The 25,273-nt window shown below is 41.6% G+C and overlaps 2 protein-coding genes across 10 annotated transcripts in view; one reads left to right on the top strand and one right to left on the bottom strand.

Annotated features, from left to right (window-relative positions):
• The window catches only part of LOC111941374 (uncharacterized), a 118,750-nt gene that overhangs the window by 37,376 nt on the left and 56,101 nt on the right, over positions 1 to 25,273 (bottom strand). The window contains exons 1-2 of one of the 3 annotated variants that reach the window (XM_086868324.1): positions 19,125 to 19,211; positions 6,987 to 7,049 (exon numbers count right to left, since the gene is read on the bottom strand). The exons of the other annotated variants lie outside the window; for them this stretch is intronic. Of the exons in view, the coding sequence (XP_086724450.1) occupies positions 6,987 to 7,018 (32 nt within the window). The 5' untranslated portion in view covers positions 7,019 to 7,049; positions 19,125 to 19,211. Of the gene's footprint in view, positions 1 to 6,986; positions 7,050 to 19,124; positions 19,212 to 25,273 lie in introns of those variants that run through there. 3 annotated transcript variants of the gene reach the window in all.
• ANKRD55 (ankyrin repeat domain 55) overlaps positions 7,574 to 25,273 on the top strand; it is a 47,640-nt gene continuing 29,940 nt past the window's right edge. For 3 of the 7 annotated variants that reach the window (XM_023944536.2, XM_086868287.1, XM_086868288.1), the window contains exons 1-6: positions 7,617 to 7,990; positions 9,234 to 9,359; positions 14,896 to 15,018; positions 16,856 to 16,986; positions 19,070 to 19,179; positions 22,376 to 22,436. In XM_023944536.2, coding sequence (XP_023800304.2) covers positions 7,951 to 7,990; positions 9,234 to 9,359; positions 14,896 to 15,018; positions 16,856 to 16,986; positions 19,070 to 19,179; positions 22,376 to 22,436 — 591 coding nt within the window. In that variant the 5' untranslated portion in view covers positions 7,617 to 7,950. Of the gene's footprint in view, positions 7,991 to 9,233; positions 9,360 to 14,895; positions 15,019 to 15,125; positions 15,208 to 16,855; positions 16,987 to 19,069; positions 19,180 to 22,375; positions 22,437 to 25,273 lie in introns of those variants that run through there. The other 4 variants (XM_023944537.2, XM_086868289.1, XM_023944538.2 and 1 more) reach the window with 2 other exon arrangements.

Here is a 25,273-nt window from a genome sequence, read left to right on the forward strand (position 1 = left end):
GGTTAGTGAAAAGTCAGCCATCACCAACCTTGAGCACTTCCCACTACACTTGCCTTCCTGCTGCTGGGAGACTGGCTGGGTGAGACCTGGCTGCACCTGGCAGCTGCTCCCAGCAGTGAGGGCAGAGCATGGTGCAGAGACCCTGGACAGGAAGGGGACATCCTCTCATCCCTGTATCCCACCCACCAGCCAGCAGCAAGCGCAGCCAGCAGTCAGAGGAGTGAGTGAGAGCCCAAACCAAATGGCATACAGTCTGATAGGAAAAACAGAGTTAATAGTGGCATGGGCACTACTCTCTTCCCTCTATATTCTCTTTTGCTGTCCTGAGCTTGCTGTAGACACCTTGTCTAGGTAAAGAATTTGGGCAGGCATACAAACACTGGTGATTCCATAGCTTTCTTGAACAAAAATCACATTTCTGCACAACCCCAGGCTGACACTCGGGTTGAAGGTAGGCCCAGAGGCATGGAGATTTGCTGGGAGCTGGTGGGGAGCTTGATGGGAGCCCTGGCCAGCTGAGGAGCTGTGCTGGCCTCAGGGTGCTGTACAGAAATACAGCTGAAACACAGACCCTCCCTGACACCAGACAGCTGCTGGTCTGCCTGCGGCCATCGATGTACCCCAGCCAGGCTGGACGTGGAATGTCCTTGCCACTGCTGACAGCTTCTGCCATGAAAGCTGTCTTTACAACCAGCTGAGACAAAGCAATATCATGTTCCCACAAACTATGTCCCTGAAGAAGCTGTGCATGTTTCCTTAGCCTGCCTAGCCAGACTGAAAAAAACATTTCCCTCCTTCTGAAAAACACCTGAAGTGGAGCAATTTTGCCAGGAAGGCCTGTGCTCATCTAACCTACTGTGCCACAGAAAACCTGGCATGCATCGCAGCACTTTGCCGCACCCTAGGCCATGTGGCACAGCATCCTGCGTGGGTGCTGCATCCCTTTCAGCTGCAGCACCTCCTCTTGTCCACTCTCATGCTCCTGTCCCTGCATACATCTATGTGAGCAATCCATTAATTACTTCTGACCAATGTAGATGGAGATTTTTGTTACATTTGTAGTGGAAAAGTTCCTCTTTGGAATTATTTTTCCCATGCATATATGTTGTATATAGTGAACAGACACACCAAGCTGAGAAATGTGAGCTTGCATGAATACAATGCTAAGCTTGAGCTAAAAAATCAGGCTTATCTCCCTTGATTTGTCAGAGCACAAACCAAGGGAGTTCATGCCTGTCCACCATACGCAGAATAAACACACACGAAATATTCAAGTGGTCCCAAAGAGCTTTCAGTTTCTTTTGCCAGTTAAAGTATTCACATATTTTAAGGCCATGTTTTGACCCACTAAGATAGTTGTGTAATCTCTGGAAAGGTCCCCTGTAGTTCAAAAATTATTAAATATAACAAATTTATAAAATATAAAAGCCACTTGTCAGCAGCAAAATATGTTTTCTAAATTTCTGTTGCACACTCACTCTAGATACCACAGTGAGAAATGAGCAAACTTTACAACAGCCCTCCTTCAAACATCCACTCAAGTACTTAAAACTACATCAGTTCTGTACACAAACCTTTTTTCTATTAATAACCAATTAATATTATTATAATATTTTTTTTTTCCAGTAAACTGGAACAGCAGAACCTGTGCAAGCAGACCGCAGCAAAACACAGCAGTCTCCCAATTTAGTATTTATTTAGTAAGGTCACCTTGCTCCCACAGCCAGGATATCAAGTGACTGAGCACTCACCTGTCATAGCCATTTGGAAGCTCTTTGCTAGTCCCAGAACTGCTAGCTAAGTGTGTGACCCTGCTATGTCCTTCCAAGTGACCTCCATATTGTACTTGAACTTGGCCACTTTTCCCAATCTTTGTATGCTCTTCTCTAGGTAGGCTGGAAAATCTTGGGACCTCAAGAGTTTCAGGCCAGGTTTCAGTCCTGCATGACACCATGGGAGCACAATGCCTGCTTGGCCCTCCCAGTACCACCATAATTTCACCATAACTATGTAAGCAATTGTACAGGTGAAGGGGGTGTCCTTGAAGAGGTCTTGTAAGTCTGAGAACTATCCCAGCTACATCAAAGCAATAATAAAGGCTGCTGCAATCTAGAGTCCTGATGGGTTGCAAATCTGATGCCTCTTGGGCTGTGGTTATAGTGTGAGTCTTCTAAAGGATCAGGTTGTTTAGCCCACTGTGCTTGGCTTTCTCCTGAACCTTGCCTATCGATCTACTTAACTTCAACTTCTGACAGTGAGTGCACTACATATAGCAAGATACCAGTTAAATGTTTGCGTTTTTGTTTGAGTTTCACTGGCACGTTTAAATTGCCACTTTTGTGTAAGTACAACAATGCCAAACCACAGACTTGTAAGCTCCATTACTGCTAATGCACTTGTCACCTTGCAAACCTGAAGTAAAGCTCATAATCTTGGGTAAAGTATCAATAGGAGTTCCAAGTATGCAGGGAATGCAGGACTAAATCCTTTGTGTCATAATTTACAGTTTGCATGTTACAGACACCTTTTTTCTGTTTTTTTCTCATATCTGGGGCTCCGCATACTTTGGCGGTGAAATGTAAAATATTGCAAATCAAAGACTTTGACGGACACATACCTTTAATTATCCCAAACACAAGGAAGTAAAAACACATTGAGCTTTTCCTGTATTTTACCAGTGCAAATCTACTATCAAAAAGGTTTTAAGGAAGCTCTCAAAGCTTACCATTCATAGATGATTAGTCATGCTCTATACTGTTACTTGATATCTGGAATGGGACTTCATTAATTTGCAGGCATTCTTAATGCACTGCATAAGGTCAGAGATTACTGATTTCCCACAAATGAACTCTTCCTCCATTTAAAAGGATTTAATGGAAAGTAAAATAAATGTTTCTACTAAAGAGCTGCTGCTGCTGGTTCATGGAGCCAAGTGCTGATCCCAGACCACCACCTTCTGGAACTCCACAGAATCACAGCACTGCCTTGGAGATTCCACTCTGCAGGAGCCTGAAAACGACTGGAGACCAGGAGAGTGTTCCGAGGAAATGTCATTCACTACACACTTGTCCTGCAGGTTACCAGACAGCTGCTGGTGAGTGCCATTCAAACACTGGTTACCTGGCTAGGAGAACCTTTGATCTGACCTGGAACAGACACTTGTTTGTTTTTGTTTTTTTGCCCTTATATTATCTTGTAGAATAAACTATAACAGAATTTCTTTAACATAAATAGAAAAGTGAGGATTTGCACAGAAATTTCTCTTTACCAGTGTAACACCACAAAAGTGTCATTCCCCACCTCCAGCTCGCTGGTGTCACAGACAGGGTGTGTACCCAGGACAGACACACCAGCACTGTGACTCCTCTGACTCAGCAGGTCTCCACACCCACCCCCATCCCCATCTGCTCCTCCACAGGCATGTCTGGCTCAAGCACTCTGACAGACTCATCAGACCAGCCTTATACCATGCCAGAGGCACTGAATGCAGTTTTACACCTGGAATATCATGAGGAAGTTTTTGGAGTGAGTGTAACGAGAAAGCTAGAGCATGGTTAGGGTGATAAGCTCAGTGAGAGATTCCCTACTCCTTCTGAAGTGGGCACAACAATCACTCTTAGAAAAAAGATATAATTTGGTTTAGTTAATTGTAATCAGATTATCCTTTGGAAAAACAATACCTCTAAACCCAGTAATTGTTTAACAGTCCATAGAGAGGACTTTCAAGCATATTGGCTTGTTAGTAAATTTGTTTCACAGGGTACCATTGATATCACACTAAGTCACACCACAAGAGATGCCCTGACCACATCGAAGTCAAGGGCAAAAAGTCATATTAACTGAGCAGAAGATGTATTTGGCCGTAAAAAACAGGGAGCAAAGTAGCAATGTCTTACATTCCATGCAGGTAAATGCTGTAAGATATAGCTGTGACTTTATTCTCCTTTCTCTAGTCACTATTTATCTGGTGGCATTTCAAGAGTGATCTTGTTTGCTTAGAGCATCCTAGATCAGTTCCCACCAGCAAGCGCAGCTTGCCTAGTTAGTGGTCTGACTTCTCCACATGCCTGAGCTTGGTGCTAACCTTCCAGACAGAAACTGATGGAGCTTGAACTCATATGAGGAGTTAGTATTGCTCTTTAAAAGGTACATAGAATTGTATTTTAAAAGCTTAACAACCAAATTATTACTAGTGGATTTCAAATAAAAACTGGAAATGAAGGTTGATGGCGCCCCTCTGTTAATTTTGACTTCCCTTGTCTCAACTGCATGCTTACCAAGCAATAACGAGGGTGTGAACATTCAGGCTTGTGACACGCCCATGAAGAAAGCAGGGAAGCACAGTTTACGGCTGGAGCTGCTGCATCTGCAGTGCTGGCTGCTGGCAGAGCTCCTTACCAGACAGGGGCACTGCTGCTCCAGGCGCTTTGCAAGGGGAGAGGCTCCATCCTTCGTCTAAAGCATTGGCTGTGTCATTGCGTCAAATGGATACAAAACCCTTGCTCACTTGCCAGTGTCCTCACTGAGAAGAGATCCGCAAGCTGAGTCTCTGCTTGTGATGGCAGCGTGGCACAGAGCAGGAGCTGTCAGCTGTAAGCACCCATGAGCTCTCAGCCTCTGCACTGCGCCCAGCAAATAACATTTACATAGCACTTGAATATATGTCTCACCCACTCTCTGTGGTTTCACCACAGCTTTTGCATTCACCTAATGAACAACAATTAGAAGGAAGAGAGTTAACTACCCCACATACAGTAAAACACTGATGCAAATACGGGCAAACAAACATGCAAAAAGAATGCCAGTGTTTCTAATTCTCTCTCTTTATCATTTCTCTGGACCACAAGAAAACTTTCCAAAAACTGAACTACCTGCGACAGAATAAAAAGTCAGGAATCCTTTGCTTAAATTAAAGAATAATGTAAATTAACAATATCAAAGCTACAATCTTTATCTGCTGCCTGTACTAGCGTCTAAGTCTTGTGGCTTTGTTGTCCTTAGCCAGACTGCTCTCATGGGCACCGCACACAGGAGGCCATAAGGAATTTTGAGACAATTATTTCTTCTGCTGAAGCAATACAGAAAGTCAGTGACTCAAGCCCACCTCCCAAATCTCAGCTTTTTTGGCAGCATCTGAGCTGAGATATATCTACCATAGCTGAGGCACAAAACCATGTTCACCTGGTACTCAGATCTACATGGGGAAGGGTGTTTTGCTAAAGCATTGGCCTTACTTCCCTTCTGATGGATGTGGAGGGGAGAAGATGCCAGCTCTCAAACACAGAAGACGCCATGGTTTTCAGTGCACGACACCATGGCAGCTGTGGACACCAGTCTCAGAGGAGGTGCCTGGCTTTCATGTAGCTGAAGGCAAACTAAGCCCCAGGCAAACGTACACAGTGCTATAGGGAATATTATGCCACATGTGGGGACCCAGAAGGAATCAGCTGCCACATGTTTCTACCCCAAATTCCCTCTTTGCATACCAACAGTGCGCCTCATTCCCAAGCTAATGTATTGCAAGAGTGAGACTGAACCAGTAATCCCCAAAGCCTACCACCTTCATCTCAGGAGCAGAATGAAAGAACAAGGACACAGTAACAGCAAATGGGCTGGTAAAACTGTGAGTAATGAATTGACTGAATTAGGTAGAGGAGGGTAGGGAATCCAGCAGCAGTGCCCAGGGCCAGAAATCCTGTGTACACAGAGGACAAAGGGTCTCTTGTCACATGCAGAAAGCAAAGGTCACTCTTGTGATTTTTCAAAGATCACTAGGGGTGACAATTTGCAGGTCAAAATTCCTGACCAGAGATATGTCTCCAGTGATTCCCCCATGAAGTCAGCAGCTGTGTTAGCTGTTTGAACAGAGTCGGTCTATTAGCCTAGACTAGACTAAACTCCTCCTGCTGGTGCCACCCCTGGAGCCACCCTCCCACCGAGGAGATGCCAGTTAGCAGCTGACCATCTGCATGAGTAATACTCTGCTCCCCCGTGCATAGACAGCGTTTGCCACACGGTGGGTCCCTTCTCAGTATAACAAGGTTGGGCATGAGACAAGGCAAACCACAAGAGCATGAGCAGAACAGAAAAGAGAAACAGCCTGTCTCTGGATCCTCTGTCCTACCACATGCCTCTTCACAGCTAATAAGATCAGCAGATCACACTGCCACATTCTGGAGTTTCAGCTCTGGTGTTTCATTTCAAGCTGTTGAGTCTGTGTTGCTTCCTGGACTGTACGATCCTTTCCCAAACACACAGTTTGAATTTACGTTCAGAAGCAGGTGTTTGGATGTGAATGAGCTCCAGATACAATTCATGGTGTATCCACATGTAGGATATGTCTCCATGATGCGCTATAGTCATAGGAATTGGCCAAAACACCAGACTAGAATAAACACAGTAAATAAAGTCTAGGGGCTTCTTAGGCTGAACAAACATAGGCATAGCTTTAGTGCAGGTCCTGTCTGCATTTTTGGACCCAAAGTATCTTGCCTTTCCTAAGTTTCATATATTACTTTGTCTTCCTTAGCAGTAATGATGTGTCTCTTTCAGCGCATCAGAGCTGAATAAACTTATACCTCTCCCATTCACAAGTCAGTGCTGGTAATTTAGTTTTCAAGGTAAATTCCAAGTCAGTACATTTATTATTATTTCTTTCATAGAAATTACATAGCAAAAAGCAAAGCTCACCAGGGTCCCCTCCCCTTAAAGTACAAGGTCTGAGTTCTCAACTTAGGAAGGCAGAGGCCTCATCAAAAACCAAGGGTGAAGACAGTTTGGCAGATACTGGATTTAAAGTTATGGACCCTGGGTCTGACATCCCCTGTTGCCATGGTTTAATCTAAGCCAGCAGCTCAGCCCCATGCAGTCCACAGTGGGATGGGGGAGGAATAAAACTGAATTAACTCGTTGGTTGAGTTAGAGACAGTTTAATAGGGAAAGCAAAAGCTGCATGCACAGCAAAGCAAAACAAGGGATTTATTCACCACTTTCCACGGGCAGGCAGGTGTTCAGCCATCCCCAGGACAAGAAGGCTCCAACACGCACAGCTGTGATTTAGGAAGACAAACACCATCACTCCGAACATCTCCTCCCTCCTTCTTCCTCCAGCTTGGTACACTGAGCATGCCACCACATGGAATGGGATACTCGTGTATTCATTTGTGGCCAGCTGCCCTGCCTGTGTCCCCTCCCAACTCCTTGTGACCCTTCCCAGACTCCTGGCTGGTGGGACACAGTGAGCACTTGCGCAGGGAGAGCCAAAACACCCCTGTATTACCAATATTGTTTCCAGCAAATCCACACCACAGCCCCATAGCACTACTTTGAAGGAAGTAAATCCTAGCCCAGCCAAAACCAGCACAGATGTGCACCGTGTGTTCGCTGCACTGTGCTGTCGCAGGTAACACTGCCCGATTTAGCCGCAGTCGTTTGCTGTCCCTGCACTGTCCCTTAACTAACTGTAGCTGGTTGGTACCAAACCAAGGCAGGGAGGCCCCGCGGACTGTGGTCTGGGCGCCGTGCTCACTCAGGGGGAGCCCCGAGGCTTCCTTTGTCCGGGCGCAGGCGGGGCGCGCAGCGGGCCGCAGGCCGCGGTGGGTGCCCGCCGGGGCTCTGCACATGCTCCGTGCCGGCCCGGGCCCCTCACGCTGCCCGCGCTGCGGGAGCGGCTGCTCGCCGGCTCTCCCCTGGCTGAAGACATGGCATTTTGCAGAATCTCAGATAAGCTTCCCGGGCTATCCTTTCCAGGGAGTCCATAACAGAATATAATGTTTCCATCAGGGTCTTGTCGTGGCAACAACCTGCAGCCGTAAAGCGACTTTAATTCTCTGAGAGGAAGACCGGTGACAGCTGTCGTTTCACTGTGTACTGTAATATATGAGATTCTGCCCTGAAAACCCTGGAGGTGGCATTTGTCTGGTCTGGTTGTAAATAATGAGATAGATCACAATGGATTTCAGTTCCTCATCCGTGTTTGACCAGCACAAAGGTAAGTCACGTGCTACTAATTTCGAAATCCTCTGGTACTCCAATGCGTCCCATGCAAATGTACTAAGATTACTTGACAGAATCAATAACATGATTATTTTTGGGAAAGATTAGGTTTGTTTTAGTTTCATGTAAAGGAATTTCTTCCATCAGTTTTAGACTGGATGGATATTTCAGTCTATTGCTACAGCGATTTCTAAAAATTAATTTTCAGCAGAATAGAACCAGTGTTTGGCTACTCTTATGGTTAGCACTGAGAGATGTAAATATATTTATTTTTAATTTGTATATTGGTCTTGTTATAGATATTAAAAACAGCAACAGAGCAAAAAACTAGATATTAAAAACTAGCAAACAGAGCAGTTCAAAATGGAGTAAAAAAATTTAAAACAGCTGGTTTTCATAAGTCTACACTTAAAGGACTAGAAGCTGACAAGGGAAATACTTTGCTTTGGGAAATTTATCAGTATAGGTAAGTATTGCCATAATTGCAAATTTAAGATACCACTAAAATTCCCAACGTGAAGATTCTCTACATTGTAAGGTTGCTATGGAAATACAAATGTCTCTTTCTTGTCTATTTTGAAGTTAAATGTTAAATTTCATGTCTTTATTTGTTAGTAAAAGCTGCTATGTCTTACGGTTTAATCCACTACAAGTGTAGCGGCATTCTTTTTATGTTCCCAAAGCAGGATGCTGTCATTGCTTGATTACGCCTGTTGCAACCAATTTCTCTTTTAAGCTGGCTTACCAAACAATATGTGTGCAGTGGTCACAGTCTTAGTGCAGACCTGCAAAATATCTGAGCTGACACATGGCCACAGAAGCCCCACAACAAAGGAGCTGACTGTGGAACAGAAATGAAAGCAGGAGGAAGACAAGGCACTGCCCTTTGTAGCTGAGTGCTACAGGTTATACTTTACTGCTTGTCTACACTTCTTTGGTGAACCCAGAGTGAATACAGCCCGTATAAAGTGTTGGGTTTGTGGCTGCCTTTCAGCCACAGTAGCACTTGAAACCTGAGCAAGTCTTGAAGTACTGGTCTGCATCAACCCAGCTGGACCCCCCATGTAGCAGGGGATGAGTGGGAAGTAAAACTGAATGACAAGAGGAAAAAAACTAACACCAACAAGTGTAAAGGATAAAGGGAAGTGCAGTGGTAGAAGGGGGATCTGTACTGCAGGAAAAGAGACAAGTATTCCTAAATCATGTGAGAATGATGTAAGGAGCATTTTTCCCAACAGGACAGAGGCATGGGGCCGATGGAACTTCTCCAGCTCCAGACAGCCATTCCAGCCTCTGCTTCTGCAGCACTGAGTGTCCTCTGTGCCACATGCCGACCCAGCAGGGCTCAGAGTGGGAAGGAAGAGGTAAAACCCTGCATGCTCAGTGCCATCTGGATGTCTGCCACGGAGCCAGTGGGAGTGGTGCCAGGAATGAGGCTGGAATATCACCAGGGCTGGGGAAGACAAAGCCAAATCCTCAGATAGTTTAGGTGGCAGAAAACAATGCAGAAGACCATGGACCCAAACCAGTTTGTCCAGATAAAAGGGACAGAACTGGAAAGCAACATCTGCCTATAACTCCCCTTGCTTCTAATCTGCACCCCCTCCTGCTGCCAGGCCACCCTCCACAGTGACCCATCCCAATTTCTGTTCAGCATCACCTGCAAACTGTGTCACTCTCCACCAACATCAACTCCCCTTCCAGAAGGTCCCTTAACTATACATACATCATCTCTGCTTCACTGGTGCTGCAGGAATGCTTACTCATTAGGTGATTTGTGATTTACTGTGTGCCTTCCGTGCTAGCTGCGTGGGAGGTGGATGGGGAGCAGGAGCACAAAACACACAGTAATGGGATACCAAGCTCATTGGTTACCATGCAAAGAACACTCTATTCAAAACTTACAGTGTATAATGGATTTTGTCTAAATGCCATCTTAATGTGTTGGCACATTATTGATTTGAGCAGGTATAATTTTTTTAGCAAGTAGAAAGGGAATGTCTTTCATTGCAGAAATTTATAACAGTGGAAGAATACAAACTATCTTTCAAACACTCTAAATTTCTCTCTGTTGGTCTGAAAGATAATTCAGCTTTCCCCACAAACCCTTTTTCCTCCATCCCACATATCAGAAGACTCTCCCAACTATAAAAGAAAATAAATCCCCAGCATTCCAAGCTTGAAAATCATACTGTCTCTTTGCAACACATCTTATGGTACTGCTTAATAATATCTTATAATACTTACAGTAGTAACAGGAATGTGGGACTTACAGAAGGCAAGCAGTACCAGAAACCCCTTCCCTCCTAATATTCCTTGGTGCCATTTAAATAAATATGTGCTGCTCCTGATTTCAGATGCTCATTAAATAAACAGAGAAGCCAGACAGAGGCCTTTACTGGTGCATGCACTGCCAAGCACACACAGTGATTATTACTTTGCTAAGTGTTCAATAAAAATGCAGTAGTAGAGAGTAAGTTACAGTTTTCAAAAACTGCACTCATCCATCTCCCACAGACCATTGACACTGACATGCTGAAAACAAATAAGCTACCCAGTATTGTGTCCTGACAACAAGGTGTAGGAAATCATATATGGCCTTTGGCTAGTGGTGACAACAAGAGAAAGTTATGAGAGAGAGGGTAGTAAATTACATGCATAAATATTTCTTCTTCACAGTGAACATGAATTATCCTACTATTCTGTCTTCAGTTTTTAATACCTTAAAACTCTAAGCTTCAAGCAAATTTATTTAGAACTTAAAAATTCAATGCACTAAAAAGCATGCACTTATGTACACATAATGTGCACTTTGTAAACAAACACATCAGTCAACATCACAAATCATGTAATATTCTTCATAGTACAGTCACAGAAGAATTAAGGTATTGAGAAGCACAATTTCATTGCTCTGAATCCTGTGATCATTCTCTATCTCTTTTTATATACCCCCTTCTCTGACCAAAAGAAAACTACTTTGCCATGAAGAAATTACACATTCTTAAAACACTGCAGCTTAACTTTGATTATTTCTGAGGATTTTAGCACCGCCCTGTGTGTCATTTAGTATTTTCTTCCAAACCTTTCTACACCACTACTGTCAGCCTGTAGCTTCTCTGCCTTTTTTCTGTACTCAAGCACTTAAATGGATCTCCTGTCTTTCTGAACCTGGCTGATAGCTTCCTTTCACCATTATCACAGCAATTCTCTAAAATGTAAAATTTATTTGAAATGGGACCAGTACTTACTGGCATTTATAGAACTGCAAGATAATAATGAAGTAACTCTAACACATTAGAAGATGAAGTGTCAGGCATTTGGGTGTTCACAATGCCTTTCTGCCATATGGTGTTTGTGCCCCAGCCGCAGCCAAGCCTCCAGGAGGGTAAGCTCATAGAGGGGGGAACAGAAGCACTCACTGTTGCCTTCTACAAAATGCCCACTTTCTGAACCATTCCTCTTCTGCCCAGGAAGTTGTCTTCAAAAATAAATGTCTTACTAGCTTTGTGCCTATACTTCTCCATTCCTTGACAAGGTAGGCTAGAGGAAGAAGTAGTGATCGTGTTGTTCATCTAGAGCCAAGTGCATCCAACACAAATGACATCCAAACTCTCTGTCATTGTCTTCCTTCTCACTCCCCATCCACAATCATGCAGGTCTAAACACCCCACTTCGAAGTTTTGTCACCCTACAGAAATGGAATTCATGTCAGTCATCTTTATTCAAATCCCAGCATGAGCACTCATCTATTCCTCCTGGCCCAGGCTCCCAGGCAGGGTGACAGCCTGCTCCACCTGCCTGTCCTTGCTCTGGCAGCTAGGACTTGTGGGTGGGGAAGTGTGAATCCTTGTGGCTTCATGCCACCATCCTGTAACAGGAATGGAGCCTGTGTTCTGCAAGAAGAGGCAGGGGCAAAACTTAATTCATTTTTCCATCCATCCATCCATCCATCCATCCATCCATCCATCCATCCATCCATTTTACTTCCCATTATACAAAAGGATAACTGCTCTGGGTAAAGCAGACTGAGCCCAGCAGAAGCAAAGGGAAAGTGTCTTGCTTTTACCTAGACAAAAAAGGGCAGAGATACTCGGAGACCCACATGAAGAACTGCACCCTTGTCCTCATCTTCCTGCCAAAGCACCCTCCAGGCAAGCAACTGCTCTGCTCAGGAGATGGAGATTTCCCTTTTGTGGCTAGATTTCTCTGCTCCTGACTCACAACAGGAATACTTAACAGTACCTACCAGATAAGAAAAAGTACAAAATTTACATGTGTAATGCATTGAAGGAGGTGAGGGCAGCTTCACTGTCTGCCTTCGTACATCTAGCACTTTCCCAGTGCCAGAAGCATCTTCTCTGTACCATTCCCACACAGTACTTGCACAGCTGTATACAACAGCAGCTGTGAGAAAAGCCTTGTCAGTGCTCAGGGCTGGTACCCCCTGTGTTTCTCCAGAGACTGGACAAGAGGAGCAATACAAGCTATCAACCACTCAGCCTGAGCTTGTCATTAACATGATTTTGCCAAGTGTACCAATTGTGAGAGGCATCTTCAGGTCTGACATAATATGGAGATATTACTAACTGTACCAGTGGTAAGGTCACTTCTTTTTCTTCATGTACCAGTCACTGATGATGACTCTTTGGCAGCAATGACTCCTCATCTCTCTGTATCTCCCAGGCCCACAGGACAAACCTTCTGAGCCAAGTGAATAGTTGCCTCAGCAACAGACCCCTCAGCAGAATAAAAATCAAGTCAACATTTTTATTCACAAACTTTATGAAGTGTGTAATTTAAAATGCTATTTAGAAGAAAGAAAATAAATCAGATTCTCTTTAGTTGAGGAGAAATTGAGAGGTACTCTGTGGCAAAGGCAGATTAACATCAGCTTTTTAATTTTCCCAAGCCCATAGAGTTCCAGCTTTGACAGACTAACATATTCCAGGGTAAGAGCATATTGTGTTTCCATGGCAGCCAAATTCTGAAGTCCAGAGTACTGATTGCACCCAGTGAGAGGTCACATGAAGAATTAGGCTAGGCTGTGAAGCCCGACATAGAGCTTGTGTAGGTTCATCTGAGACAGCATCTGATCACAACATGAGTAATGTGGCTAATATTTTACAATAATATTTAAAGGTCTTTTATCACTCAAAAAAATATAATGGCAGTGTTAAAATATTTCTACCAACGTGTTACAAATAATGTAATATTTGATTATGATAACAGCTTTTTAACTTTTCAATGCTCTTTAAACTATCTCCCTTTTTTCTGCACAGCTTACATAGTCGTGCTGTCTCCAGAAGTTTGACAGTACAGATAAATCACCAGCCACTTAATGTGTATTTCCTTTGAGCAGCTCTCTAGTGTGATATAGCCATTTTCTCCAGCTAACAAGGTAGTGCAGTGGCTGGACAAGTGATACCTTGTATAGCTCTCGCCCTGTCCTGGTTTAGCCTGGAAGAGTTAATTTTCTTCTTAGCAGCCAATACAGTGCTTGTATTCTGAATTTAGAATGAGACTAATGTTGAAAACACAGTACTGTTTTAGTTGTTCCTACTTAGTGTTCACCCTAAATCCAGGATATTTCAGTGTCCTGTGCTCTGCAGCAAGCAGGTGCCCAAGAGCCTGGCGTGCCTGGGAGAGCATGGCCAGGAGAACTGACCTGACCTGCCAGAGGGATATTCTGCACACAGACTGGCATGGCCAGGGGAGAGCTGCAGCATGACAGGCTGGGCGTCAGTCAGCGGGTGGCAAGCACTGTATTGTGCATCACTTGCCTTTCTTGGGTTTTATTCATCTCTCTCTCTCCTTTTACAATTATTAATGATCTTGTTCTTCTGATGGTGGTGGTGATGATGATGATGATATGTTATTTGAGTTATTAAACTGTTATCTTAACGAACCAACTTAACTATTTTCTGATTCTCCTTCCCACCCCACAGGGGTCAGGGCAGTGACTGAACATTGGGGGCATCTGGGGTTAATTCCCAACATTGCATGGGGTTAATGCCTCAGCCATTGCTGCTCACTGCAGCTGTACTTCTTTTTGAGTTGATAGAATCAGAAACATGAGACTGTTTCTGACCAACAATACATATCTAGAGCATTTTATCATTACATCAGATTTGACCCTGCACCAAAAAAATCTACTCCTCTGACTCCTAGAATTAAGAAGTTAATAATCTACTTGAAGCTAAAGGAGATGTATGCATGTGGAGCATGGGATGACCAGTCTGAAAGGACGGGAAATGGAAGAAGGGAAGAGAATCATCGCTATTATTTCTTTAGAAAAAGTCTGAGGAATATTCCAGAACAGGCCCTGCAAAGCATCTGCTTTAAATAATAACTTACACTGTAGCTGCCAAACAAAATAAACCTGAGTTAAAAGCAATAGTCCACTTTTCCTTTTTGCAGGAATTATCAACACAAACCATTGCTGCCAGAAGTTTACTCCCCTAGGAGAGAATTCCCTTGGACATTATAGGGAAGGGAAAGCCTCAGTCTTCAGACTGGTACATAGATAGTAAAATTGAAAACACCTGAGTCCTGATTTCATCCTATCTCATAAAAGTGCAGCCAGAAATATTATGAGCTAGTTCAGCTATTACATTTTTTTCTCAAGTTGTGTTACGTTAGTATGATTTCTTGGAATAAGTGGAAACTTTACAGAATTTTTCTTAAGTCTCTTCAGTGTCTATGTTTGAAAGTTTTTGGAAGAAGTTATGATGAAAAGTAAGTTTCAGATGACTAACGAAAACCACAGTGCTGTTTGGATACACTTTGTTCCACCCCAAGTTACACAGTCATTTAAACTCAGTCAGACAAGTGTCATTATTTTCACTGTTTATCTTTTGTAATTACTCTCTGTTTACTCATGGATGTGCTCCCTCTCTGCAGCTGATGCAGCAGAAGAGATCGACTTGGCTGTGGTTTACCAAGCAGCTGCTAATGGAGATGTGAACACCCTGACTGCAGTGATCCGAGAGGATCCTTCCATCCTGGAGTCTTGTGACAGAGAGGGTAAATGAAGGCCGAGCTTGTTCTCAGGAGAACTGTTGCTTCAGCTTGCAAATTAAACTTTTCATTTTTTTTATTCTCATTTTTGTGTTCAGCAAAGTATATTTAGTAGCAGAATATGGGAAATTTGAGTTACTCTTTGGAACATCCACTGGAAATGCACAGTTCGGATAATTCCTTCCCCCTGTAATTGTAAGATATTTTTATATGATTACAAATAAGCTGCTTTGCTATGATTAGACTGTACTTTACCATTTATTTAGTTTATCTTATTTAGGGAGATGCTGAGAAACTGTTGACATTTCAGGGGAGGAAAAAGAATATTTTTACCAATGCCCAATGACATACACTCTGCACATCTCTAACACAGAGGTTATAGTATGTGTACAGTCACGGTTTGAATGGTTTTGTCAAGTAATTTTTTGCCAAAGGGTTGGTTATACAATGTGCAATTATGTAACTGATCTGTTTTATTTGTCAGGCTGTGCTCATTTTGTGTTCAAGTTACTATTTAATGTTATTACAAATCATTATACATTGGCAGGGTTTTATATGCATCTATTTCCTAAGTGAGTAAGGACCACAGACCTCTGGAAGCTGTTCTCAAGGACAACTTGTTTTGTCAGAAGTACTTTTTTAATGTCAGTTTCTTATAAAACTTCCATATGAACACTGTCTTTTCTAATGTTTAACAGCTTTTACCAAGCTACCAATTATACTTTAAACCAGGCATTCTAATTGATGTCTTTAAAACCTCTGGTTCGTAGAGAAAATTTACTCAAGACAAAATGGTCCCTGTTCCCCCCTTAATGGGAAAAAGACTAGGTATGAATGGAGGGTGGAGTAAGTGGAGATGGACTGGCCAGGAGTACTTCAGCTCTGGCACTAATTTATGTCCTAGGTTGTCCATGCAAATGTAACTGAAGACTAGTTTTCCAGCACGAAACATACAGCTCATATCCTGCACACTTGTCAGGCTTGGCATGATCTTAGCTTGAGTTGCACATTTCTTCAGCAATCTCAGTGGGTCCAGTAAGAATAATTATTCTTTAACTATATGTGAAGTTGCTAATATTCTTATAGTTTCTAATACTCATGTTTATTCCCAGACTAGTAATTTTAAATTGCTTTGCCAGATTCTGTGGGAAAAGCTCTTGCTGTTTTTCAACAGTCAACAGAATGGAAGGAAGCGGAAGCAATTAAATTATACAATACTTCAAAAAGAAATTTGAGTATTAGTTTTAAATGTAAATTTCGGGGGTTTTACAAAACAGAAAATTTTTGCAGGATATTAAAGAAGTTTATATAAAAACAGGAAATAAAATATCCTAGAGCAAATCCAGACTTCCAATTAAGTCGTTCTCTGCGTATAGGGCCAAATCACGTTTTTATACCTTTGCAAGGGACACAGCTTGATTAGTGTTTCAATCACACTTGATAAGTGATTTGAATACAAACACAGAATGAAGCTGGGGTTTGAGAAAATTAGACAAGCACCATCTGGCTACTAGTCATTCTGAAGAATATCGGCCTCCAAAATATGGTGTACAAAGTCAAAAGTTCATTTTGGGAACTTATCAACAGAAGAGCACTTTTTCCCTCCAGAAGCAGTGTTAATGAGGCAAAGCTTTTGCTAATATAGTCATGCTCTTTTTAAAATCAGTGGTCAGTGACTGCAACAGAAGTTACTTCCTGACTAGAAAAAGCTCAGTAAAACTAGTGGACAGTCATCAGAGAAAGGATTTGTTAAGTTGCCAGTGTTAACATTAGAAAGTAAGAAACTATATCTTATAGGCATGGCACAATGAAATTGTAAAATAAATCTGGCTTTCTTCCCCAGGTTGCACACCTTTGATGCATGCTGTGTCAGGACGCCAGGTTGACACAGTGAAGCTTTTGTTGAAGATGGGAGCCAATATTAATACTCAAGATGCTTGTGGACGTACCAGTTTATCTCTGGCAACTTATTTGGTACCAAGACTTGGGGCACCAGGATGGAGTGAAGGGAGTAAATGTGCAGACCAAATAAGACTTTTCCTTATACTACAGGGGGAAAAAAAAAAAAAAAAAAAAAAAAGCACAAAACATTTGGTTTTAGACAACAGTGGAATTGGTTTTGAAACTTTACTACAATGCAGAGCTGGAGCAATAATTATTACAAGAGAATCAGGATTCCTTTCAGAGACTCCTATCAGAGTGTCCTTTTTCTTTTGGCTTATAAAAAAGTGCATGATATGAGGATCTCACAAGAAAAAACTTTTTTTTTTTGTTCACTGAATGTCCTGTCTTGTTCTTAATATGCAGATTGACTTCTCCCTTAGCCAGCATTAAATATTTATGCTCAACTGAGGGCTTTCCTATCTCAGATTCTGGTGGTCAGTAGGCATGTGTTCCTGCACACCACACGAACCAGGGCTTCTTTTCACTGTGGTGCTTGACTTTGTTTGGCCAGGTTGAGAACTGAAGGTCAAGGTGCTGAAGGTGCAGGTGCACTTTCCCAGATCATAATCCAGTGCCCTGATCAAGCCACATGTAAGTGACTGGAGAAGCAGACATCCCACTGAGACATTTGGGAAAGGAATTGTACTTCAGAATCTGTCTAAAGTAACAAGGACAGTCCTCCTCTCCCTAGTCTTCTGCTCCTTACGGGAAGTAATTCAGGTTTCAGAGAGAAAGTGGGGACCAAGTTAGTTGAGCAGACTGGGCCTCCATTATTAACTGGACAGAAAGGAAGAAGGAGTGTGCAGCTATGGCTGCACTGGATGACTGCACTGGATGACTGCCAGCTCATTTAAACAGACACTGTGGTAGCCTAATTAAATGCCTTGCACCTAGCTTCTTCCTGAAAATTTGTCTTCCAGGACAAAAATAATGTTCCTGCTTACCTATGCAATATTCAGCCAGAAAATAAGTGTAGAAAATAACAAAACAGGCAGTCTCATCCAGTGCAAGGAGCATGCCCCACTTACTTGAAAACAAACATTTCCTCTGCAAGATATTTTTTTAAATATCCCATAATAAATGTCACACTTATTTTTTCCTTCCTCTTTTCCCAGAGGGGAAAAAATATTCTTTGGAAAAAACTAAATGACTGGAAAAGATTTAAACCACCCAGGCTTCTAAGTTTCCATTTCTGTTTCTGTGAGGGATATAACAAGAGGTCCAGAGAGAATTCATCTGTGATGTGTGTCCAGACAAATGAATTCAGGAGAGTTGCACAGTCAAGACTGCGTGTGGCATTTGAATGCGTTGTACGTCCACCATCAGCTCCAACAGGGCTGTTCTGATTCCACCATTCCACACATTTTCCCCAGAAATGCTCATAATGCCAATCCAAAATAGCTCATATGAGAGGCAATGGTCTTTATCAATTACCTGCTGAGGTTTTAAAAAATCATTTAAACTTGTGCTTGATTTTCTTCAGACTTAAGTATATGCTGAAAGATTTATGTGGTCACAACCAGGCTGTTTACTTGCTTTTATGCTGAGGTGATCAGTAGAAGATTTTAGTCCAAGAACTGATTCATCCCATCTGTTTCGGTACTATTTTCAGTCTAACACTGCCACTAATACAAACTTCGGCAACAACATTTGTAAGACCACACTCTAAGGCTTTTACCATTGATTTGCCATCCTTGCTAAAATATCACAGACAAAATCAGATGGAGTGCTCATGTTCTTGGTTTAATCTAGTATGATTGAATTCACATGCAAGAATATGTGTAGCATTTGCTAGTGATACAGGAATTAGTAGGTTTTTAATCACTGTTAGTGCTTGCCACAGCTGCAGGCAAAAAAACCAACCAAACAAACAAATAATAATACAGTGTAAATTAAACCTCATCAGAGAAATGAACAACTGAGGTAGTTTGAGACACAGACTCCAAAGGGGAACTACTCTCAGTGCTGATTAACCTCTACTGCGGAAAAAAAGTGCAGTTCCTCTGCTGACAGAAATTATTACAGTCACATGTGAATGCCGGCAGCAACAAGAAAAGATCTGGCCTTATACTTTTGACTTTCCTTTTTGATATGTTCCAATTTCTTTTTTTAGGGCTGGCTGGAGGGCTGTGTCAGCCTGCTCAGGAATGGTGCTAAGCAGAACATACCTGACAAAAACGGGAGGTTGCCGCTACATGCTGCCACCGCAGAGCCTGACGTGAGGTATGTGCCCAGCTTTGGCTGATCGAGTCAGGTATCCAGCAACCCAGGGAGAGCCCAGAGCAGGATTAATAGCTGTGACAGCTACACTTGCGACCTTTGTCTTTGTTTAGTGGTTACTGTGAAGGGGGTAGAGAGGAGGAAAAACATTGTGCAACACTTGTGTACCAGAGATCGATGGCCGGGTAACATGAGGAGCCTGTTTTAATATCACAATAGCTGGAGGAGAGAAAATAATTAGAGGTTGAAACCCTGCGTTTCCCCTGCCCAACTATCTGTCCTACCCACATGAAATATTACAAGACTCCTTCTCTGGACTTCTCTTGAATAGTGTGGCAAATGTGAGAAAAGTTTTCCACAAGATAACCTCTCTGAAAATCCCCAGCCATAAAGGGGAAGTTAAGGATTTGTGTTCTGGCTCATTTTTAACTACTTTTACTGAAGGTAGAACAATAGCTACAGAGTGTCTTCACAAGAACTCTTAAGAAAGATTCTCTTTTTCTGATTCCAGCCTGTGACAATAGGAATGTTTAATAAATTTTGATTTGTACATCTGAATAAATTCACTCACAAAAATCCCCTAAGTAAATCATGCCTGAAGGTATAGGAAGACAAGGTAACAGGTAAAACATTCCAGTACATGCAACATGTTTGTGTGACTTAATCACTGAGTCTATGATTTTGTTGCTGTAACCATATCAGACCAGCCCAGACATCTGGCCATTTCCGCTGATCTTGTTCTCCAGCCTCTTTTAACAGCTTTGCTCATTTTCCACATTATCTTTGCTTTTCGTGTGTCATTTGGAGAGAATAATTTGAGATTTCTGCAATAAAGGTCACTATCATTAAACAAAGCCTACACAAGAAAGAAGACAATGTTTGTACAACACCATACACATTGCTACTTGAGAAGGAACACTAATCTTCTCAACCAGGAGCACACTGGGTCCCCTGAGTGTTTTTCATGTTCTCCAAGGATACAGTCAGCCCTTTCTTGGTTGTGCACAGTTTTCCTTTTCTTGTCTTCCCACTGGGTTTGCCCCAAGCCCACACATGGGCCTGGTTTTTCCATCATGGTCATTGTCAGTCCCTTGAATTCTGTGTTACTGCCAAAAGAGAATATGCAATTGCCACTTGTGAAATGCTTTTGCAGCTAAATTTGAAATCTGGCAGTCCACTACTCACATGCTGGAGGCAGCATGGAAAGACAGAGACAGTTCATGTATTGATTTGATAGTTGATTTATGTGCTCCAGGGCCTCCACAGAGCCTAACAGGCAAGGTGGAAAAGCGAATCTGTTCCTGTTCTATGCCTTCAAGAGTAGATAACAGAGAAACCTCAGCTGTTTGGTTGGGTATCTACATATTTAAATGGTATCACTTAAGTTGCCATAATGGTCTAATGGTGTAACTGAGTCAAATTTTGTTGATGCTAAAGATTCAGGTCAAATAATTAGATTGCTTTCACATACAGTGGTGTCACTGATCATATCCGGAGTGGAATCACAGAGCCCTTTATCAGATTACAAAACTACATGATAAATGAGTTTTGCAAGCACAATATGGTTATCTCACTTTATTTTTCCTCGCTAGTTGATATTTACCAACACCTGTTTTCAGACACTGAATTTCTGAGATTGAGTAGTTTTGCTAAATGACAACAGACTCTTTCTTCACTTTTACAAACTTCTACCAAACCAATCTCAACCATCCTAGTGTCATCCTTTTCAGAGTTCCTACAATGTGATTCTATTTAGAAAAAGAGGTGTGACACCTCTTTTCTACAAGAATTTGTATCCATGTGCAAATGCATTTGAAGTCTAAGCACAATCCATGTGCTGGGATCTTCCCAATCATCACCCTTTAGGGACTCTGCTTTAAAAGAGCTCCTAAATTTGGACTTTAAACACCTGAGGAAGATGTTAGTTATAAATAAGATTTTCACTGCAGAATTGTCAAAATCATCCCTAAGCAGCTGTAAATATCTTCTTTTGAATAATTTACATAGCTAGCTCTTTATTACCGGTACGGAAGAACAAATTTGACTTGAAACAGTCTCAGCTTAATCTAATGCACACACCTGAGCACAGTTCAGTCCAGAAAATACACTAGAAGTGGTTGAAGATAGAAAGCAGCAAAAGATTTTCATTCAGTCTCCTCTACATGGGCATGAATACAGGATTTTATACATTTGTTTCTGTGTTATCTTTACATTTATCAGCTTTCTTTCCTTTATACTTCATTATCTTTTACTTTCCTTGCTAAATAGTATGTCTTCTTCATGTTCTGAAGGTTTCTAGCAAATTCACATCATCAGATGAGCCACAGGTTTGCACAGTGATCCACTGAGGATACATCCTTCCTTTTGCTAGAATCCTAAGAACTGCATATTCATATTAGGATTGGCTTTTTTACAGCATGTGATTGGATGGTATTTTTCAATTCCATGGCCCAGCCACGTACATGACCCAAACACTTAGCATCCTGCTATAAAAAACAACCATCTTTGCTAAACCAATAGTGACTTCAGAACATCTTCACAACATCGCAAAAGGAAAACGAAGTGTTAAAAATATTATTGTGCTTGAATAGTATTTCATGTAACTATTTTATTTTTCCCTCCACCAGAGGGGAGTGTTTGTAGTCCAATATTCTATAAAATGTGAACCTAAACATTGCTATGTTTTATGCCATAATAATGGCCCTATTCTATCAGACATTATGTAAGGCCTTGTAAAATATTGGGGTTTGTGTCTGTAAACATATGGCAAGCATGCACGTACACACATAGACACACAAATGTGTACACTACATCCTTTTACTCTGAGAGTTAGAGTGAAAAATCCTTACAGAAGCTGGCATCTCTGTTTAAGACATAAAATATGTTGGCAGCAAATTGCTAAGCTACCAAAATGCACACATGTACAGTACTATACATTCTGAATCTAGCCTAGCAGTCAGCACAACAGTTATTCTGAGTGGATCTTTTAATTCTAAGCTCTAAACTTCTGTTGTTACCATAACCCATAAAATCCTATTTTGTTTTGCTCATATGACAAAGCTCATACCTAAGATTCTGACCTGTGGCCATCACTAATGCTGATTTTTCATGAAATTGTGCATTTTGTTTTTTAAAAAACTGTCAGTTTTTCAAGTTTAGTCAGGAATACAGCACACTGATTATATCATTGCTTCCACAGGCTTCTGAGCTTGCTTCTGCAGCAATCAAATCTTAGTGAAATTAATCACCAGGACAATGAGGTGAGTGAGCTTGTGCTACAAGTCACAGTCCTTGGCACTGGAGGCATAGAAACCATTCGATTTCAAAATAAGGCTGTGCACTAGTCAAAAATTTCTATATTGCTTTTGCTGAACTCTGCAAAGTACTATCTCATTCTTCCTTCTATATACTATGCACCTGTAGGCTAATAAAGCTTCTCTCTATTCAGCCAACTATGAGTTACCTTGAGTCCTTCTCTTAAATCATTTGTCAAGACAATAATTGCCCTCAGTTCTTCTGAAATTAGACACTGGACAAAATCTTCACCTTTTCCAATAACAAGTGTTCAAGGCCAGGCTGGATGGAGCTCTGAGCAACCTGATCTAATGGAAGGTGTCTTCTGTCTACGGCAGGCAGGTGATCTTTAAGATCCAAGCCAAGCCAAGCCATTCTATGACTTAATGATTCCTTGATCCCATCATTCAAGTACTGTTCTCAAGAAAAGTGTCAGAGAGCTGGCATTACACAGAACAGTCATGGAAGCACAAAAATTCATACCGTTGTCTTCCACATGGAATTGTGTCCTTCATGTATATATATGGTACATAGGAAAGAGTTAACTTCCCATGCATTTTTCTCCAAATAGAGAAGCCAAGACAAAAGAGAGATTCTGAGTGTCTTTTCATATGTTTCATTGCTCAAGGATGTGCCTCTTTTCGACAGTGCCAAAATGGTCAGAGGGCTGTTAATTTTTCCTCTTCCTTACTTACTGAAAGGTTTTCAGACCCTGCTCACAACATCCTAAACCAGACATGTGCATTGCCTTAACGTAGAACTATGTGGCTAATGAATTGCATGGAACGGTGGATCATTATTTCAAGCCACAGTATTTTGCTGTAAAGCACTGCTACATGCAATTTGGAACTCTTAGTCCATCTCATTGTCATTTGGCACTGACAATATATTTGTTCAAATGTCAGTACTAAGCCCTGAATACTCACATTATCTGAAAAATGTGGATCCTCATAAATGATTACAACTAACAGAGCTGTTCTTTTGGCATAAGTAAAACACTTCAGTTTTCCCATTTGACACTTGAGAAAAACACCCTGACAAATGCACGAACACGTAAACAGTAAGAAATGCATCTGGAGGTTTCATAGCTTCCACAACTGTCTTTCTGTGGGTTTATTAGTGAAGCCTGTGAGATGACAATGTGAAGAAACATTCCCTGTAAAAGCCTTGAATCTGAGCAAAACAAGTGTCACACTGTATTTCTTGTCCTTTTATGTCCCATACTGCTCCTTATTTTTTATGAATGTGCAATTGTTTGGCTGTCTCACCTCTAAGATTGTATTCTGCTGGACCCTCAGCTTTGTCAGTTCTGATACCACTCTCATGCTTCCACTAACAAACAGTAGTCCGTCTACCTACAGATGCCACTCAAGGGTGGTAGCACAAACCACAGACCGTGTGTGCAGAAAGCCCACACGAGTGAGCTGCTGCTGCTGCTGCAAACAGCTCAATGCTCTTTGCTTTATTGGGCTCTCTGAAAGGACACATGCAATGTACAAAGTATTAGAAAAGAAATCAAGAATAAAGCATGAAGCTCTGTTTGAATCCTTTGTACAGCTATATGGCTAGAAGAGTAAGCTGAAAAAAATACATAAGAAAAGGAACAGAAAAAGGACTACAAAGATGATAATAGTTATAGAGCAGCTTCCTTACATGGGCAGGCTAACTAGAGCAAACTAACTATAACAGGACTTTCAACTTGGCAACTACATCAGAGGAATGATATAAATCCATGGTATCATAAATGGCATAGAAATGAAAAGAAAATTACTATTTACTGGTCTGGGGTTTTGCATATAAAAATATGGGGACTTCTACAAAAATTATCAGGCAATAGTTTCAAATAAAATGAAAATAAATACTTTTTCTGAAAATGCATCATCACTCTTTAGAGGGCTGGATGTCATATGAAGTCTTTAGTCTGATTACCATGTATTAGGTGGCAGTATATTATCAAGCCTTGTTTCTTATATTTTTGCACTATGCATCTGCTACTGATCTCTCTGAGTTTTGTCACTGTACTATAGAGATTTTTAAAACTATCCACAGTTTTACACTCTTATGTTACCGCTGATTCTGCTGGCTACCACAGCAGAAACAGAGAGAAAGTTGATTTTTCAATTTTTTTTTTTTTTTTTTTTGGCCATATCAACACACTGGCAGAGGACGACAGGAAGACGGCCTGGTACACGGTAGTTTCTCCTTCAGTGATTTTCATGCTCTCCAGGACTAGTGACAGTACTCATTTCCCAGCTGGAAATCACTTTACTGAAGCCCCACAGATAATGTGTGTCCATTAACAGTATTAAGTCCCCCATGTCTACTGACATCAGTGGCAGAGCTCCCATTAATTTAAGTTGGTGCAGGAGTTTACCCTCAATTTTGGCTTTACAAAACCCAAACCCCTATGATTAATCCTTGCAAACCTTAACTAAAACCAAAATTGCTCTCATTCAACTGCTCTGTTTTGTTATCACTCATACTTAAGCCACATGGGAGCTTAAAAGACTTAAAAGATACATGATGAGTGAGAGAAATGAATGCTAAGGCGTTCAGGCTTTTAGTCAGAAAATCACTGCAAACAGCTTCCACTTTAATGCACTGATAAGCTGTCTGCATCAATGTTGCTCATACTTTATCTAGGTTATTAACAATTGGCTTTTTTGGGGTTCTATTTCAAGTTTTAAATGCTTTTCCACTCAACTTCTTTTTTTTGTTGTTGGTTGGTTGGTTTTTTTTGTTAAATGCTTTTTATCCTTGTAGAAATAAGGCAAGACCCTTGAAATGCATTTTTTCTGGTAAG

This window comes from Cyanistes caeruleus, chromosome Z (genome assembly GCF_971803275.1).
Source record: "Cyanistes caeruleus chromosome Z, bCyaCae1.hap1.1, whole genome shotgun sequence".
NCBI classification, from domain to species: Eukaryota; Metazoa; Chordata; class Aves; order Passeriformes; family Paridae; genus Cyanistes; species Cyanistes caeruleus.